The sequence below is a fragment of the Onychostoma macrolepis genome, chromosome 23 (assembly GCF_012432095.1).
Source record: "Onychostoma macrolepis isolate SWU-2019 chromosome 23, ASM1243209v1, whole genome shotgun sequence".
In the NCBI taxonomy this organism is placed as follows: Eukaryota; Metazoa; Chordata; class Actinopteri; order Cypriniformes; family Cyprinidae; genus Onychostoma; species Onychostoma macrolepis.
The window spans coordinates 28,937,581-28,954,264 of NC_081177.1; the positions used below are offsets into that span (position 1 = coordinate 28,937,581).

A 16,684-nucleotide genomic window follows, 5' to 3' on the forward strand; every position below is an offset into this window, starting at 1 on the left:
CATTATGTTGTATAATGATGCTTACAGCAGCAGAGATGTGTTACCGCTGCACACTGTCACATGTGAACCGCTGTAAACGCAACACACTTTCAAACATCAAAGGACTCCTGATGCGCGCATGCGCAGATCATACTCCTCCCGAGCAAGACCAGCACTGGTGAGAATAAATTCATTATCTGATCGCCTTCACATTACACACAATTCATGTCATGCCATTAATACGCGATCGATATGAATAGATTTGACTTTGCATGCATTTCTGGATACTTGTGAAGACGCGCGTTCCATCGTATTTTTCCTTCATGAAATTATTAAACACCCTTATAATTAGCAATTAAACTGAGGTTGCCTTGAAATTACAGCATATGTTTGAATATCGATCATCATAACAAAGCGCATCTGTCTTTTCCTTCCAAATGCATCGGAATCGGATGTTCCTCATAAAGCAGTCTTTCAGACAAGAACGGAATGAAATAATGAATGGTTCGCCTACTTTACAGTTTACTGCACAGGAACATGGACTTCCGCCATTTTGCACTGGTAGAGTAAAGATTATTTTGGGCAGAGGAGAGGATGCGCTGGAACTGATGCTTTTTGACATGGAACTGAAGATTCACTCACATCACCACCATCAGTTATGCATTATGCATAATCATCACCATCATCAGCACCATGGGTTTATGGGATCATCACCATGAGTTTATGGATTGTGGATTATGCATCACCATCAATTAAAATGGTCATCACTATCAGATGATAGGTTGAGCATTAACATCATTGTGCATTATCCTGTTTCTCTTTCATTTTTCTTTGTAAAGGAATGACTGAAAATATCCTCCTAAACAGCCTCTTAAAATATCTGATGAACTACAGCATTTTAACTGTGCTGTTACCTTTATTTCAGACACCAAAACAGTGTTGCCAACTTTGCAATTTTGTTGCTAAATTTAGCAACTTTTCAGACTACCCTAGCAACTTTTTCTTCTGAAAGCACCTAGCAACATACTTAGCTGTTTAAAATTTAGTGACTCAGACTCAAAAAGGCACACATTTACCATTTAAATTACAAAAAGAAAAAGATGCCTAGTAGTACACACACATCACATGAATTAAGTTAGCTGCTATTTGCAATTGTTTCATTTAATAACTGAATAATGTAATAATTGTTCATTTGTGATACACTTTGTTAGTAGCTTGTACCTGCGATTGTTAGTACACTGTAAGAAAAATTGCTAGAAAAATGGAAAAGGTACTAGTAATTTTCCAGGACATTATCTGTTATCTGTTATCTGATGTAGCCCTGTAACCTGAAAACACAAAATACAATGCGTAAATAAAAATTCAGGTAAAAACTTATAATTATGGAAAATTCCTTCATATTAAGATGGTAGACTGTGCCATATTTTACAGACTTTTCTTAGAATGTAGCATACTTCTAAAACACCGATTAAAACTATAATTGTTCAGAATGCGTAGTTTTGTTTACTAGCTAATAAAAAAATAAAAAACGTAAATTATAATCGTTCAAAAATGTGTAAGTTTTCAACAATTCAATGTATTTAAAAATAGCTATTTATATTTTAATATTATATTATGCATTATGGAACAATTCCAAATTAACATACAGAAAAAAATGTTTTTGCTGAGATTTGATGCCGTGACACAATTTTGCGACAATCACGTCATTTAGCAACTTTTAGCAACAAATCAGCCTTTCTTTAGCAACTTCCCCTGAAAATGAGTTGGCAGCACTGCATCAACATTCGGTTCTCTGCCAGTGTTCCATATGAATAGTGAAATGACTTCTGTACTATCACAATGTCCTCAATTTCTCTGTTGTTAGTGGTATTGAGCAGAGCCTTGCTATGAGTGCCAAAGCAGACCTGGATGTCCTGCCACATGATGCAGATGTCCCGTCTGAAAGCAGCGTCTCTCACGCTCCCAATGACAGCTCTGCACAGCGGCTCAAACCCCAGGAGACCACCACTATCATTTTTCCAGGTGCTTACAGTTGAATAGAAATCAGTGTAGAATGTAAATAATTTTTTTTCTCTTTTTAAAACTAAAAAGGTAAACAAACTTGGCTTGCTGTCCAAGGTGACAGAGCTTGAGACTCGATCATCTGTTTATATTTCCTTGCAGTTTGACTGACAGGATTAAATGAACATACTCCTCCTGAACAATTGTTTACTCCATATTTAGAGGTGTTAAATATTGTGGATGCAACAGTATTTACAAAACAAAAAGTTTTTATTTTCCCAAAGCTTCTGCTCATCCATTGCCAAAAGTGGAGCTGCCTCCAAATGCAATCAAGGTGATTAAAGGCAGTGAACTGGAGGCCGCATCACTTCCTGCTCAGGTTGGAGGGACGATTGTCCATGTTCTGGGCTGGAAGGAGGGAATGGCCATCCTCCCTGGAAGCAATCTGAAGGTGAGCAAAATGTCTGTGTTTGTGTGGCCGGCCCCGTATGTCTTGACCTTAATGGCAACAAGCTCTCGAGTCCTTCAAGTTTAAAAAGCACAAGACAGCCGCCTCTGTGCCTACATGTAGATGTGATGTTACAGTACCTGGGAATGAAGAGCTTTAGTTTGATCAATTACAACATTTTCGCCACATGTGACAAAGTTTATCTGAAATAAATGTTTAACCATGACGTGTTAACATATTCAGTATGATTGCTGAAGATAACCGTGAAACCAAATTCAGGGAGTGGAAAACAGAGATTGAATGCGTATCATTTTAGTCAATAAAATATAAAAGATGTCTAAATACATTCATTCCTTTAGCAAAGCAAGATGCAAGTGAGGAATTCTGCAACATAAGCATTTCACGCTAAGGGATCAGGAAGGTTTTTTCCTAACATAATTCAAATGATAAATCAAATGCCCAAAATTGCACCTGAAGTAACCTGCCATATGATATGAAAATACAATGCTAAAACAATAACAAAACAAAAAAAATCAAATTTAAAAAAGCCTGTCAAATGATCAGTTAAATGCCATTTGATCTCCTCATATGGTGAAGCATAAACTCTTAACAAAAGCAAATGTTGTGTTTAATAACTGATTTTCATAATCCACTACAATGCAAATATAAATAATACTCATATAATTAATCAAATGCTCAGAGGAACATCTCCAATGTTAAATCAAATGCTCAAGCAGTTTTAAATGCCTGAGGTTGTACAGTGTAAATTTGCATGACTGTGTGATTTTGTGATGTGGTTTGAGAAGTTAAAATGGTTGCCGAATGCTACCCCCAACTTCCTGGCTGAAATGGATGGCATTATAAAAAGATTAAGCTGAAGGTGATGTTTTTCTTCCATGCTAAGGTGTCTACAAGGCAGGCAGAAGTCTACTGTTACCATAGTTTGGAAATCTAAGTGCATGAATAATAAGTGATTTTGTGTATATTGAGAAGAGGAGAGGGCCAAACACCAAACCCTGAGGCACCCCCTGAGACACTGCTCCACTCCAAGTTACCTTGAAGGATCTGCCTGTTCTGATATCAGCCCGGTGGAGTGCAGTTCACACGATGACCAGTGTAGAGAGGGAAGGTCTGGTGATTTAAAATGTCAAAAACTGCAGACAACTTGCTCTCTCACCAGTCAAAAGGCAATTTCTGTTGAGGGAGTGGATGCAATCTTATCACTGGAGTGAGAAAAGAAAGCATTTTACATTACAACAAATAATTATATAGTGTGGTGAATGCTTCCTGAAGGCACTGTATATTACTTTTTATTATTGCATAACAATAATACTACTCTGCTTTCTGCAGTTATGTGTTAGTGATACTGGTTCACTGGAAGTGATCAGTGAAGGGAAAATAGGCTCTGCTAACCTGACGACTGAAGGAGTGCAGACAAAATCAGCTGATGTGGAGCTCAAACAGGCTGAAAAACCAGGTAATTATTCATTTTATGCCTCTGGATTATTACATCATTCTTACAAGCATGGCTTTATGATGTTTTGAAGTCTGGCTGTCAGTCATTGCTCAAAATTAACACTAAAGCAGGAGTAAAAATTGGCTTTGATGAGTACATAAAAGAGTTACTTTACTGTTAGCCAGTCTCTTTATCATTATGCTAATTATCAGTCAAATCTTTTTTGTTGACTTTTAGCACATAAATTCTATGTCCTGAAAAACTAGTTTGAAGAAAAATGGCTTTATGCAAATGGTGTCACATGACTGAATTACATACAGTGAGGAAAATAAGTATTTGAACACCCTGCTATTTTGCAAGTTCTCCCACTTAGAAATCATGGAGGGTCTGAAATTGTCATCGTAGGTGCATGTCCACTGTGAGAGACATAATCTAAAAAAAATCCAGAAATCACAATGTATGATTTTTTAACTATTTATTTGTATGATACAGCTGCAAATAAGTATTTGAACACCTGTCTATCAGCTAGAATTCTGACCCTCAAAGACCTGTTAGTCTGCCTTTAAAATGTCCACCTCCACTCCATTTATTATCCTAAATTAGATGCACCTGTTTGAGGTCGTTAGCTGCATAAAGACACCTGTCCACCCCATACAATCAGTAAGAATCCAACTACTAACATGGCCAAGACCAAAGAGCTGTCCAAAGACACTAGAGACAAAATTGTACACCTCCACAAGGCTGGAAAGGGCTACGGGAAATTGCCAAGCAGCTTGGTGAAAAAGGTCCACTGTTGGAGCAATCATTAGAAAATGGAAGAAGCTAAACATGACTGTCAATCTCCCTCGGACTGGGGCTCCATGCAAGATCTCACCGTGGGGTCTCAATGATCCTAAGAAAGGTGAGAAATCAGCCCAGAACTACACGGGAGGAGCTGGTCAATGACCTGAAAAGAGCTGGGACCACCGCTTCCAAGGTTACTGTTGGTAATACACTAAGACGTCATGGTTTGAAATCATGCATGGCACGGAAGGTTCCCCTGCTTAAACCAGCACATGTCCAGGCCCGACTTAAGTTTGCCAATGACCATTTGGATGATCCAGAGGAGTCATGGGAGAAAGTCATGTGGTCAGATGAGACCAAAATAGAACTTTTGGTCATAATTCCACTAAACGTGTTTGGAGGAAGAAGAATGATGAGTACCATCCCAAGAACACCATCCCTACTGTGAAGCATGGGGTGGTAGCATCATGCTTTGGGGTGTTTTTCTGCACATGGGACAGGGCGACTGCACTGTATTAAGGAGAGGATGACCGGGGCCATGTATTGCGAGATTTTGGGGAACAACCTCCTTCCCTCAGTTAGAGCATTGAAGATGGGTCGAGGCTGGGTCTTCCAACATGACAATGACCAAGCACACAGCCAGGATAACCAAGGAGTGGCTCTGTAAGAAGCATATCAAGGTTCTGGCGTGGCCTAGCCAGTCTCCAGACCTAAACCCAATAGAGAATCTTTGAGGGAGCTCAAACTCCGTGTTTCTCAGCGACAGGCCAGAAACCTGACTGATCTAGAGAAGATCTGTGTGGAGGAGTGGGCCAAAATCCCTCCTGCAGTGTGTGCAAACCTGGTGAAAAACTACAGGAAACGTTTGACCTCTGTAATTGCAAACAAAGGCTACTGTACCAAATATTAACATTGATTTTCTCAGGTGTTCAAATACTTATTTGCAGCTGTATCATACAAATAAATAGTTAAAAATCATACATTGTGATTTCTGGATTTTTTTTTAGATTATGTCTCTCACAGTGGACATGCACCTACGATGACAATTTCAGACCCCTCCATGATTTCTAAGTGGGAGAACTTGCAAAATAGCAGGGTGTTCAAATACTTATTTTCCTCACTGTATGTGTCTGCGTCTGTATGTTACTTCTATTTATGTGCTGGTTCACTGTAATGTTCGGGGATGCGTTATATCTATTTGGACTTCATACATAGTGAATTGTTGTGGGTGTATTATTGACATGTCAAAGTCTAGACCCTGAATATAAGACGACTGCGTTTTTTCGCATGTATTTCCAAGAAAAAAACATTTCATATTCGGGTCAATACGGTAAATATAAAGACAGTTAATAATGTCCTTAGTTCACCATCAGTTCAAGCCCGAGAGGGGAACACAGTCACGTGACAGACACAGTGATCGTGCTCGTATGTATTTGCACACAAACTGCGATTAAGACGATTTCTGACGGGCTGTACACTCCGCTGTGATGTTCCCCTCACACACACACACACACACACACACACGATGGGTTACACACACACACTGCGCAAAACTCTGCATTTGAACAGTCAATAGCAAATACTTAAAATAATAATAAAACATACTTACAGTCGCTGATTCAGAAGCACCACATTGTCGTAGCGAAGTCTGAATTGTCCCATTTTTAAAAATAAAATAAAATAGCACAAAATAGCCTTTGTGCACAGCCAGCCTCGTACTCTCCTAGGTTCACGAAACTGTCATTTATAAAATGCGTTGCACAAATTCGTACATTTGGGTTGTGCTGTTCTGTTGTAAACAAATCTTAACCAATGATTCCTAATTGCATCTACTTTCAGAAGTCCAAATAAAGTGATTTTGCATTCGCACAGAAACACACAGCGTCTCCCTGACATGGCTGCATCAACACTACTGCAGTTACTGAAACCATGCCTTCTTTCTTTGCGTGAACATTTGGGCGGCATTACGCAAATAATTCCACATCGTGACATAGACATGTGGGGGCGTGTTTGAATGAGGCGTTTTAACCCAATCTGGATCAGCCTTCTCTGTTAGATAGAATAAATCCTTTTGTGGGAGACGCTGAGCTTTGTAACTCTGCAGATCGTATACATGCACAAACAGCTACATAACACACTAAAGAAAAGGAAAACGAGAAATCGCATCATACGACCCCTTTAAATGGACTCTTATATTTTGCATACAGAATAAGATTGAGCTGCCCTGTTGTATCCAGACCCATTGGCTTCTTCGGATAAAGGCAGTCGTAGTCTTCGTATATGAGTAACGTCATGTTGTGATATTTCCTAATATTTCTTAATTTAATAATATTACATTATGTGTGAAATTAGTAGCCTAAGCAGTAAGATTACCAGTTGTGCTTTCCATTTTACAAAGATTTGGGTAAATCTAGGAAGATGAACAATACAGAATTTGTAATATATCAATTTTTATATTTTATTATTTTTTTGAATAACTTTATTACACCCAACATTTTATCAGTAAAATGTCAATTAGGTGGAAACAGCTAATTTATTCCAGTTTAACTCAAACTGGATGAACAGTAGTCCAATGAAAAGTTCAGTAACCATTGAGAACATGCATTAAATCTTAAAGCTATTAGCATTTGTCTTTCCAATAGCACCATCACAAACGGGAATGTTTGCTTGCAGACGTCTCAGCAGGGGGGAATGTCCGCTCTGCTGCCTTTGTGGAGGCCGGCAGACTTCAGAGAGCACGTATGGAGGCTCAGGACAATCCAGCTCATAGCAAGTGCACTGAGACCTCGGCCAAACAGACTTACCTGACAGAGCTACGGAGAGACGATGTCTGAAAAGTAAATTAACTACCAGACTTACACATCTAACTCATGCAATATATAAATATGTATGAGACAGATTTCTGGTAAAAATCATGTGCATATTACAGTCAGATTAAGGATATTGAGGTTATTCTATCAGTATGGTGTTCTGTATGGATGCTTTAGTCCTGCAGGGATTGCTGAAGCACAGGTGATCTATCATGAGCATGAAATGCTGAAGCCCATGAAGAAGAGGAAGAGGAGAGAATACAACAGCCCATCAGAGGAAGAGTCTGATGCTGAGCCAATGGTGCAGTTCTTTTAAATGAATGCCATTGCTGTGCTTGATGTCTATTTTTACACTATTGTGCATTTCATATGGTGCTTTAAGGTTTTTAATGCAATTAAATGAACTTGTGTGATTAAAGGAGGAGAAAGTGGAGGATTTAAAAATGGATGGCAGACAGAACAAAGCAGGTACGTCATCACACCCCCATGATACACAGTAATATTTTTACGAAACCATCACTAATGAACTAAAGTTAGATTTCATATGCTTGCACTCTGCACCCTCACAATTATCAATCACTGCATTACTTGAAAATTGTGTTCCATTGACTGTCGAAATGCAGGCTTGTTGTCCTTACTAGGGTTGCAAAGGCGGAAAATTTCCAGTAAATTTCCATGGGAACTTCGTCTGGGGAACTTTGGAAATATTCCAAATTTGAAACTTACCAGGAATTTATGGGAATTTACGGGAATTTTTGGGAATTTATGGGAATTAATTGAAAATTTATAAAACTGAATCATATACAAACATAAATATATATATATATATTTTTTGATCATAGGCTCACTTGCATGCAAACTAATACAAATTTTAAAAATGACATTTTTGGGGGGGAATCTGTGATGCTTTTTTCAGGATTTATTGATGAATAAAAACGTATGAACAGTTTATATATTTTATATATATTTTAAAACAGTTTTATATTGTCTAACAATATAAGTCTTTGCTACTACTTTTTAAAAATTAATTTAACACATCCTTGTTGAATAAAAGTATTAATTAATTTCAAAAAAGAGAAAAGATACTGACCCCAAACTTTTGAATGGTAGTGTATTGTTAAAAAAGGATTTCTATTTTAAATAAATGTGTGTGTTTTTTTTTAACTCAATTCATCAAGGAATCCTGAAAAAAGAATCACAGGTAGTAATAATAATAATAATAAAATATTAAGCAGCACAACTCTTTCCAAAATTGATAATAAATAAGCATATTAGAATGATGTCTGAAGAATCATGTGACACTGAAGACTGTAGCTTTGATCACAGAAATACATTATATTTTAAAGTATATTACAACAGAAAACCATTATTTTAAATTGGAATACCGGCAATACTGCACAATATCACTGTTTTTTGTTTTGTTTTTTTTCTGTATTTTTGATCAAATAAATGAAGGCTTGATGAGCAAAAGATATGCAATGTTTAAAAACATTAAAAATGGTAATGATAACAGAAAACTTGCTAGCAGAAGGAGCATCACAGCTTGAGCTATATAGCACACAGCCTACCTCATAAACTGTCTAGCTACTGTATAAACACTTTTTGGTATTTACTAGTTAAACGTGAATCCCATAGATCAAATATATTTAGAGTATCAAAACTCAGATGTAGTCTTTGGGCTCAAATGCAGAAAGTGCGGCTTCAGAGAAAATGGAGGGGAATCCCCCTCTTAGGTGACTAGAGAGGATTGTGTGTGGGGGAGGGTCATTTTTAGACTTTTGTTTTATTATTATCTCACCTGAATGTTTGTTCAGTCAGTGTATGTGTTTTTACTATGGTATAGCCTAATTTAGTTGCACAGTATATTACACACAGCACAAGGAAGTTTTACAAAATTTTTGTAATATTCATGTAATTTATATGAATACTTGCCAAGATGGACATTTTGATATTTTGTGTGCAGGATTTAAGAAATGATATGTGCATGTAATGGTAGATAAGCACAGTGCATGTAGGGGGCGTGGCCTCGATAGCCCCGCAGTAAGCAGTGTGCTGTGTGCGATTGAGCAACGTGTAGAGTAGAAATTAAACTGAAATTGCATTAAATCTGGTTGTTTTAACCAAGATTATGCTGCAAGTTTTTGTTCTCAACCACATTTAAGTTCCCAGTTCCTGCAATTTAGCAAATTTCCAGTTTATTTCCATTAATTCCCATTAATTCCCATGGAAAGTTTCCAGTCTTGAAAATTCCCGGAATTTTGCAACCCTAGTCCTTACCAATGTGATTTCATTAGTATTTGCAGGTATTCTAATGTAAAGTGACACTGTGTGTGTGTGTGTGTGTGTGTGTGTGTGTGTGTGTTAGTGCTGTCAAACAATTAATCGCAATTAATCGCATCCAAAATAATAGTTCTTGTTTACATAATATATGTGTGTGTACTGTGTATATTTATTATGAATATATAAATACACACACATGCATGTATATATTTAAGAAAAATATGTTAAATTTGCATATTAAATATATTTATATATAATATAAATTATATAAATAAAATATATACATGTAAATGCATGTAAATATTTTCAAAATATATACTGTATGAGTGTGTATTTATATATACATAATAAATATACACAGTACACACATAAATAACAACATAAATAAAAACTTATTTTGGATGCAATTAATCGCGATTAATCGTTTGACAGCACTATATATATATATATATATATATGTGCAAATGTTATTATAGTTAACTGCAACTAAATCTAAACCCAAAACCCCATAAAAGAAAAATGGTTACTTTAAAAAAAAATTACATTAACTGAAATAAAATATATATTACACAAAATTGTAAAATAATTTTTTTTCAGCCAGTTGCCAAAACATTTCAAATTTGTGTTTAGTTTAACTTGATTTACAAACATCACAAAAATTTAAAACTAATATAAAGTATACAGACACATCAAAAACACACAAAAAATAACTGAAACTTTAACAAAAATTAAATGTAAAAGTAAAAAATACCACTATGACCACTATGAACTTACAACGGAAGTCCATTTCTGTGCTTTTACAAACTATGGGACGAGTCTAAAATATTTTCTGTGGTAATGGAGCACATTCTTCTTTTGAACATTAATGGTGCTGATAATAAATATAATGAAATCTATGAGTTTTGTGAATTCAGCACTCTATGAACCTAAACAGAGCATTTGAAAAGATGTCTCATGTAAGTAGTATATGAATGGATCTACATGTATATTGATGAATCAGTTTTTGCTAATAATGTTTTCACACACGTGTAACTGTGTAAGCGCTCTCTCTGTAGGCTCAGCAGAGAGTAAGCTGGAGATGTGGTCCTGGCCGCAGTATCTAGAGCAGCAGAAAGCTGTGGCCGCTCCAGCCAGACTCTTCCAGGAGGTTTGACTTCTGTGTTTCACTCTAGGAAGTGAATAACGCCACTGATGCAGCTGTGATGTGTTGTACACATTAACTTGTTCAGTTATGGATTAACGTTTATCCATGTCTAGACCCAGAGGGTTCCCCTGATTAAGAACAGCTACAGACAGGGGATGAAGTTAGAAGGCATCGACCCCCAGCACCCCTCGATGTATTTCGTCCTGACCGTCGCTGAGGTACATTGACGTTTGTTATGATTGTAATCAGTGCAGAGGGGTCTGTCTCTCATTCTCTGGACATGCTCGTCTCTAGGTCTGCGGCTTCAGATTACGCCTTCATTTTGATGGCTATTCTGACTGCCATGACTTCTGGGTCAACGCCAGCTGCCCTGATATTCACCCCGCTGGATGGTGTGAGGGCACAGGGCACAAGCTGTACACCCCAAAAGGTGAATTACAAATCTGTTTAGATGAAAAATAAGTCAAATGGGGGATAACCATACAATGTGATAGACATACATACAATTTTAGGATGAATTATATACACACAACAGAAGTTTGGAATAAGACGCCTCTTCTGCACACCAAGACTGCATTTATTTGATCAAAAATACAGTAAGAACTGTAATATTGTTCAATATTTTTACAATTTAAAATAACTGTTTTCTATTTTGATATGTAATTTATTTCTGTGACGCAGTGCTGTATTTTCAGCATCATTACTGCAGTCTTCAGTGTCACATGATCTTCAGAAATCATAATAATACGCTGATTTACTGCTCAAGAAACATGTTGAAAACAGTTGTGCTGCACAATATTTTTGTGGAAACGGTGATAAATTTGATTTTTTTTAGGACTTTTAAGTTCAAAAGAACAACATTTAGCTGAAATATAAATCTTTTGTAACATGTAAATGTCTTTACTGTTACTTTTGATCAATTTAACATGACTTTGCTGAATAAAAGTGTTAATTTCTTTTTTCTTTCTTTCTTTATTTCTTTCCCCTTCACTTTTGAATAGTGGTAGTGTATCAGTTTCTACAAAAAGATTAAAAAGAAAAAACTGTTATATACAATTATATAACTGTATACACACACACACATTTTTACACATATATTTATTTTACACACACAGAGAGAGAACATAAACAAAAATATATACAAGACACTCATATACAGATTTTTTTTTTCTTCTCAGTAAATATATTTCTAAAGGTGCTGTTGACATGAAATTTTCACCAGACGTCAGTAACAACCCAAGCAATCCATACATACACAGAAAACAATACAAATAGAAATTAAGAAATTAAGTTCTGTGTAATAAATGTAATGACAGGGAAAAAGTACTGAACTACTGAAATGTATTTAATACTTCTTATAAAAGGCTTAGTTGGTAATGACAGCTTTAAGACGCTCCTGCAGGAGAAACTAGTGCCATGCATCACTCAGGTGTGGTTTTGTCTTCAAATCTTGAATCTAGACTGAAGCAGATAATATTAATTTCCACTGACGAGGGGCAGGATTGCTTTCTAATTACTGATAGATTTCAGCTGGAGTCTTGGCTTTCATGCCTTTTTGAGCCTCACTGTCTTCATGTGTTCGCTGTCATTACATTTTATTACACAGAGCTTCATTTCTGAACTATTTGTTTTCTTTGCATGTATGGATTACTTGGGTTGTTACTGACGTCTGGTGAAAATTTCATGTCAACAGCACCTTTAGAAATATATTTACTGAGAAAATGGTGACGTGTTCAATACTTATATTACCCGCTGTATAATAATAAAATAAAAAATTAACAAAAATGAACAACAGTTACATGAGATTTTACAAGAACTCAAGTCTAGCCATTGCTCGTTTGAAGTATATTACAATCCCATTTCACTATTATGGCTTATTGCTTTAACATAGTTCAAAAACATGTACTAGGATCTATTATATATCACAGCTGTTATAGATGTGCTAATATACAGTTATATTGTAAATTCATATTTCAGCAGTTCAACACTCTTCCCTTGCAGGATGTAAAGAAGAAGAGTTTTCTTGGTCCAACTACCTAAAAATCACCCGATCACAAGCCGCCCCGAAGGAACTGTTCTCCAGCTCGGTCAAAGTGAGTCAAACACTAAAGCTGTGCTGCCGCGTCCCACTAAAGGACTCAGTGTGAACACAGAGCTGCTTTTCTGACTGTGCAGCCGGAGACAGACTGTGGGTTTGAGGTGGGGATGAAGCTGGAGGCCGTGGACCGCATGAACCCGTCTCTCATCTGTGTTGCCACGGTAACGGACAAAGTGGGCAACCGCTTCCTGGTTCACTTTGATAACTGGGACGACACGTATGACTACTGGTGAGTTACAGCTGCTGGCCACGCTTGTTTAAATGATGCTGTATACAGTGTTTGGGAAATAATGCGTTACAATATTGCGCTACTCCCTAAAAAAGTAACTAATTATGTTACTTAGTTACTTTTTATGGAAAGTAATGCGTTGCATTACTTTTGCGTTACTTTTTAAATCTGAGCAGGGCTTGTTTGTTTGTTTTTAATATAAAAAGTTATATTTCAATCAATAAATGGGGAAAAAAAGGAACTGGCATTACTTATTTGAAAAAGTATATTTTCTTGTAAATTAAAAAAGTAATGCGTTACTTTGCCAGTTACTTAAAAAAAGTAATCTGCGTGACTCACGTTATTTGTAATGTTACCCCCAACACTGACCATATATGCAGCGGGTAATATAAGTATTGACCACGTCACCATTTTTCTCAGTAAATATATTTCTAAAGGTGCTGTTGACATGAAATTTTCACCAGATGTCAGTAATAACCCAAGCAATCCATACATACACAGAAAACAAAACAAATACGTTCAGAAATTAAGGCTTTTGTACAAAGTATTAAATACATTTCAGTAGTCATCCCTGTCATTCCATTTTATTACACATAACTTCATTTCTGAACTTATTTGTATTGTTTTCTTTGTATGTATGGATTACTTGGGTTATTACTGACATCTGGTGAAAATTTCATGTCAACAGCACCTTTAGAAATATATTTACTGAGAAAAACGGTGACGTGTTCAATACTTATATTACCCGCTGCATATAGTCCAGTGTGAAATGAATGGGTTTATTATTGAAGATGAAGTGGTAATGTGTTCCCGCAGGTGTGATGCTCACTGCCCGTACATTCATCCCACCGGCTGGTGTCAGGAGAGAGGTCTCCCGCTGACGCCCCCTCAGGGTAACACACCTCCTCACTACGCTTTAGCTTCTTTACTCTGATATAAATGTTTCTAAATGGTGCGAAAAGCACACAGATACTATTACTTTGTTCCAGAATTTGTGACCAAATTGTTATTTTGAAATTTAAGTGTTGTTATTAACATGGATTTTACTTGAGTTGTTTCTTTCAAAGTTGTTCCCTTTCAAAAGTTTGATGTCTTTTTTATTTTGTTTATTTTTTAAATTTTGACTTTTTTTTCAGCAGGGATGTATTAAACTGATCAGAAGTTACAGTGAATAATGTGACAGTATAATGTCGTGAAAGTATATGCAATAAAAATATCAAGTAGCACAATTGTTTTCAAAATTGATAAAAATAAGAAATACCATGGTAAAATCACTGTACTCTGGCCACAGAGCTATGAAAAAAGACAGCGATATTCAATATATAATAACATTTATTATTAATATTATTCACAGAAAACCTTTTAAGCCAAGTAATGTAGTTCATTTGTGATACTGTAGAAAAGCAGACTTGTGACGTTCATATAATATATTTATACAGTACCAGTTAAACGTTTGGAATGATTATATATGACGAAACACACACACATATATACACACACGTATACACTACACAAAAAGTTTAGAGGAAAGTAAAAAAAATAGTCAGCAAGGACACATTAAATGTTACAAAATATTTAAAATAAATACTGTTCTTTGGAACTTTCTGTTCATCTGTGAATCCTGAAAAAATAAAATATACCACCATTTACACAAAATATATTGTGCAGCACAACTGTTTTCAACATTGATAATAATCAGAAATGTTTCTTGAGCAGAAAATCAGCATATTATTATGATTTCTGAAGATCATATGACACTGAAGACTTGAGTAATGATGCTGAAAATACAGCTGCGCATCACAGAAATAAATTACATTAAAATATATATATATATATTTAAATAAAAAATACTAATTTAAAATTGACAAATGCAGCATTGGTGATGAAGCGTCATGTCATGAAAGCATCTTACTGACCCCAGACGTTTGAAGGCTAGTGTACTGTACTCTGTTTGGGTGGCCTGCTTTTATAACAGACTGGCTGGATGTGATCTTGTCCCGCAGACTATCCGGACCCTGACCGCTTCTCGTGGGAGAGGTATCTGGAGGAGACGGGCTCAACGGCGGTCGCTCCCGAAGCCTTCAGAGTGGTGTGTCAGATCTCTCAGTCCTGTGCAAATACACGCACAACTCTATTAAAACCACTTCCTTGGTCAAAATAAGGAAAGTGACTGTTCTTGTGTTTGCGCAGCGCCCCTCGCACAGCTTCCAGGTGCAGATGAAGCTGGAGGCGGTGGATAAGAGGTGTCCGGGGCTGATCCGCGTGGCTACGGTGCAGGAGATCGACACCTACAGAATCAAGGTGAGAAAAACCGCTTCTGCTTCTGTAGCTTACTGCTGTGCCAGTTTGATCAAATGTGACCCTGGACCACAAAACCAGTCATAACGGTCAAATTTTTGAATAAATGAGCTTTCCATTGATGCATGGTTTGTTAGGATCGGACAATATTTGGCTGAGATGCAACTGTTTGAAAATCTGGAATCTGAGGGTGCAAAAAAATCAAAATATTGAGAAAATCACCTTTAAAGCTGTCCTAATGAAGTTCTTAGCAATGCATATTAAAATCAAGTTTTGATGTATTTACGGTAGGAAATTTACAAAATATCTTCATGGAACATGATCTTTACTTAATATCCTAATGATCTTTGACTTGAAGGAAAAATCAATAATTTTGATCCATACAATGTATTGTTGGCTATTGCTACAAATATACCTGTGCTGCTTATGACTGGTTTTGTGCTCCAGGGTCACAAATAACAAAATCAAGACAGCATATTAAATGTATTCCTTTAATGGCTCATAATAATAATATACACTGAGATGAAAAGTCTGGGGTAGGTATGATTTTTTAAATGTTTTTTGAAAGACGAGTCTTCTGCTCACCAAGGCTGCATTTATTTGATCAACCATACAGTAAAAAAGTAATATTGTAAAATATTATTACAGTTTTCTATTTGAATATGTTTTAAAATGTAATTTATTTCTGTGACGCAGTGCTGTATTTTCAGCATCATTACTCCAGTCTTCGGTGTCACATGATCCTTCAGAAATCATAATAATATGCTGATTTGCTGCTCAAGGAACATTTCTGATTATTATCAATGTTGAAAACAACTGTGCTGCTGAATATTTTTGTGAAAACATTATAAAAGCTAAATGTTAAATGTCATTACTGTCATTGTGTTCTTGCTAAATAAAATAATTAATTTCTTTCCCAAAAAATAAAAAAAAAATCTTGCTGACCCCAAACTTTTAAAAAGGTAACGTATGTAAAGCGAATGACTATTTTAAGTAAGAAAAATATAATTTAGCATAGCAAATAGAAGTAAAGAATATTAAACATCCTCTTGACAAGATTTTTGAGAAGGAAAATTGTGTACAATTTTAGGAATTTTTTTAATAGAATATATATTGAACTTATTTCTCTTAACAAACTGCCTAAAAGCTTTTCACTAC

At 36.1% G+C, this 16,684-nt stretch overlaps 1 protein-coding gene and 1 long non-coding RNA gene across 3 annotated transcripts in view; one reads left to right on the forward strand and one right to left on the reverse strand.

Moving 5' to 3' along the window:
• l3mbtl1 (L3MBTL histone methyl-lysine binding protein 1) overlaps positions 1-16,684 on the forward strand; it is a 26,702-nt gene continuing 10,018 nt past the window's right edge. The window contains 16 exon segments of the mRNA XM_058763309.1: positions 1-157; positions 1,844-2,001; positions 2,265-2,431; positions 3,779-3,905; positions 7,341-7,482; positions 7,484-7,504; positions 7,655-7,778; positions 7,897-7,945; positions 10,813-10,904; positions 11,015-11,119; positions 11,196-11,331; positions 12,903-12,994; positions 13,077-13,228; positions 14,045-14,121; positions 15,232-15,317; positions 15,419-15,529. Of these exon segments, the coding sequence (XP_058619292.1) occupies positions 15-157; positions 1,844-2,001; positions 2,265-2,431; positions 3,779-3,905; positions 7,341-7,482; positions 7,484-7,504; positions 7,655-7,778; positions 7,897-7,945; positions 10,813-10,904; positions 11,015-11,119; positions 11,196-11,331; positions 12,903-12,994; positions 13,077-13,228; positions 14,045-14,121; positions 15,232-15,317; positions 15,419-15,529 (1,782 nt within the window). The 5' untranslated portion in view covers positions 1-14.
• LOC131532018 (uncharacterized) overlaps positions 11,255-16,684 on the reverse strand; it is a 19,749-nt gene continuing 14,319 nt past the window's right edge. Inside the window, exons 2-3 of one of the 2 annotated variants that reach the window (XR_009268832.1) lie at positions 15,145-15,337; positions 11,255-11,344 (exon numbers count right to left, since the gene is read on the reverse strand). This is a non-coding gene — a long non-coding RNA (uncharacterized LOC131532018). Of the gene's footprint in view, positions 11,345-14,600; positions 14,850-15,144; positions 15,338-16,684 lie in introns of those variants that run through there. The other variant, XR_009268831.1, reaches the window with a different exon arrangement.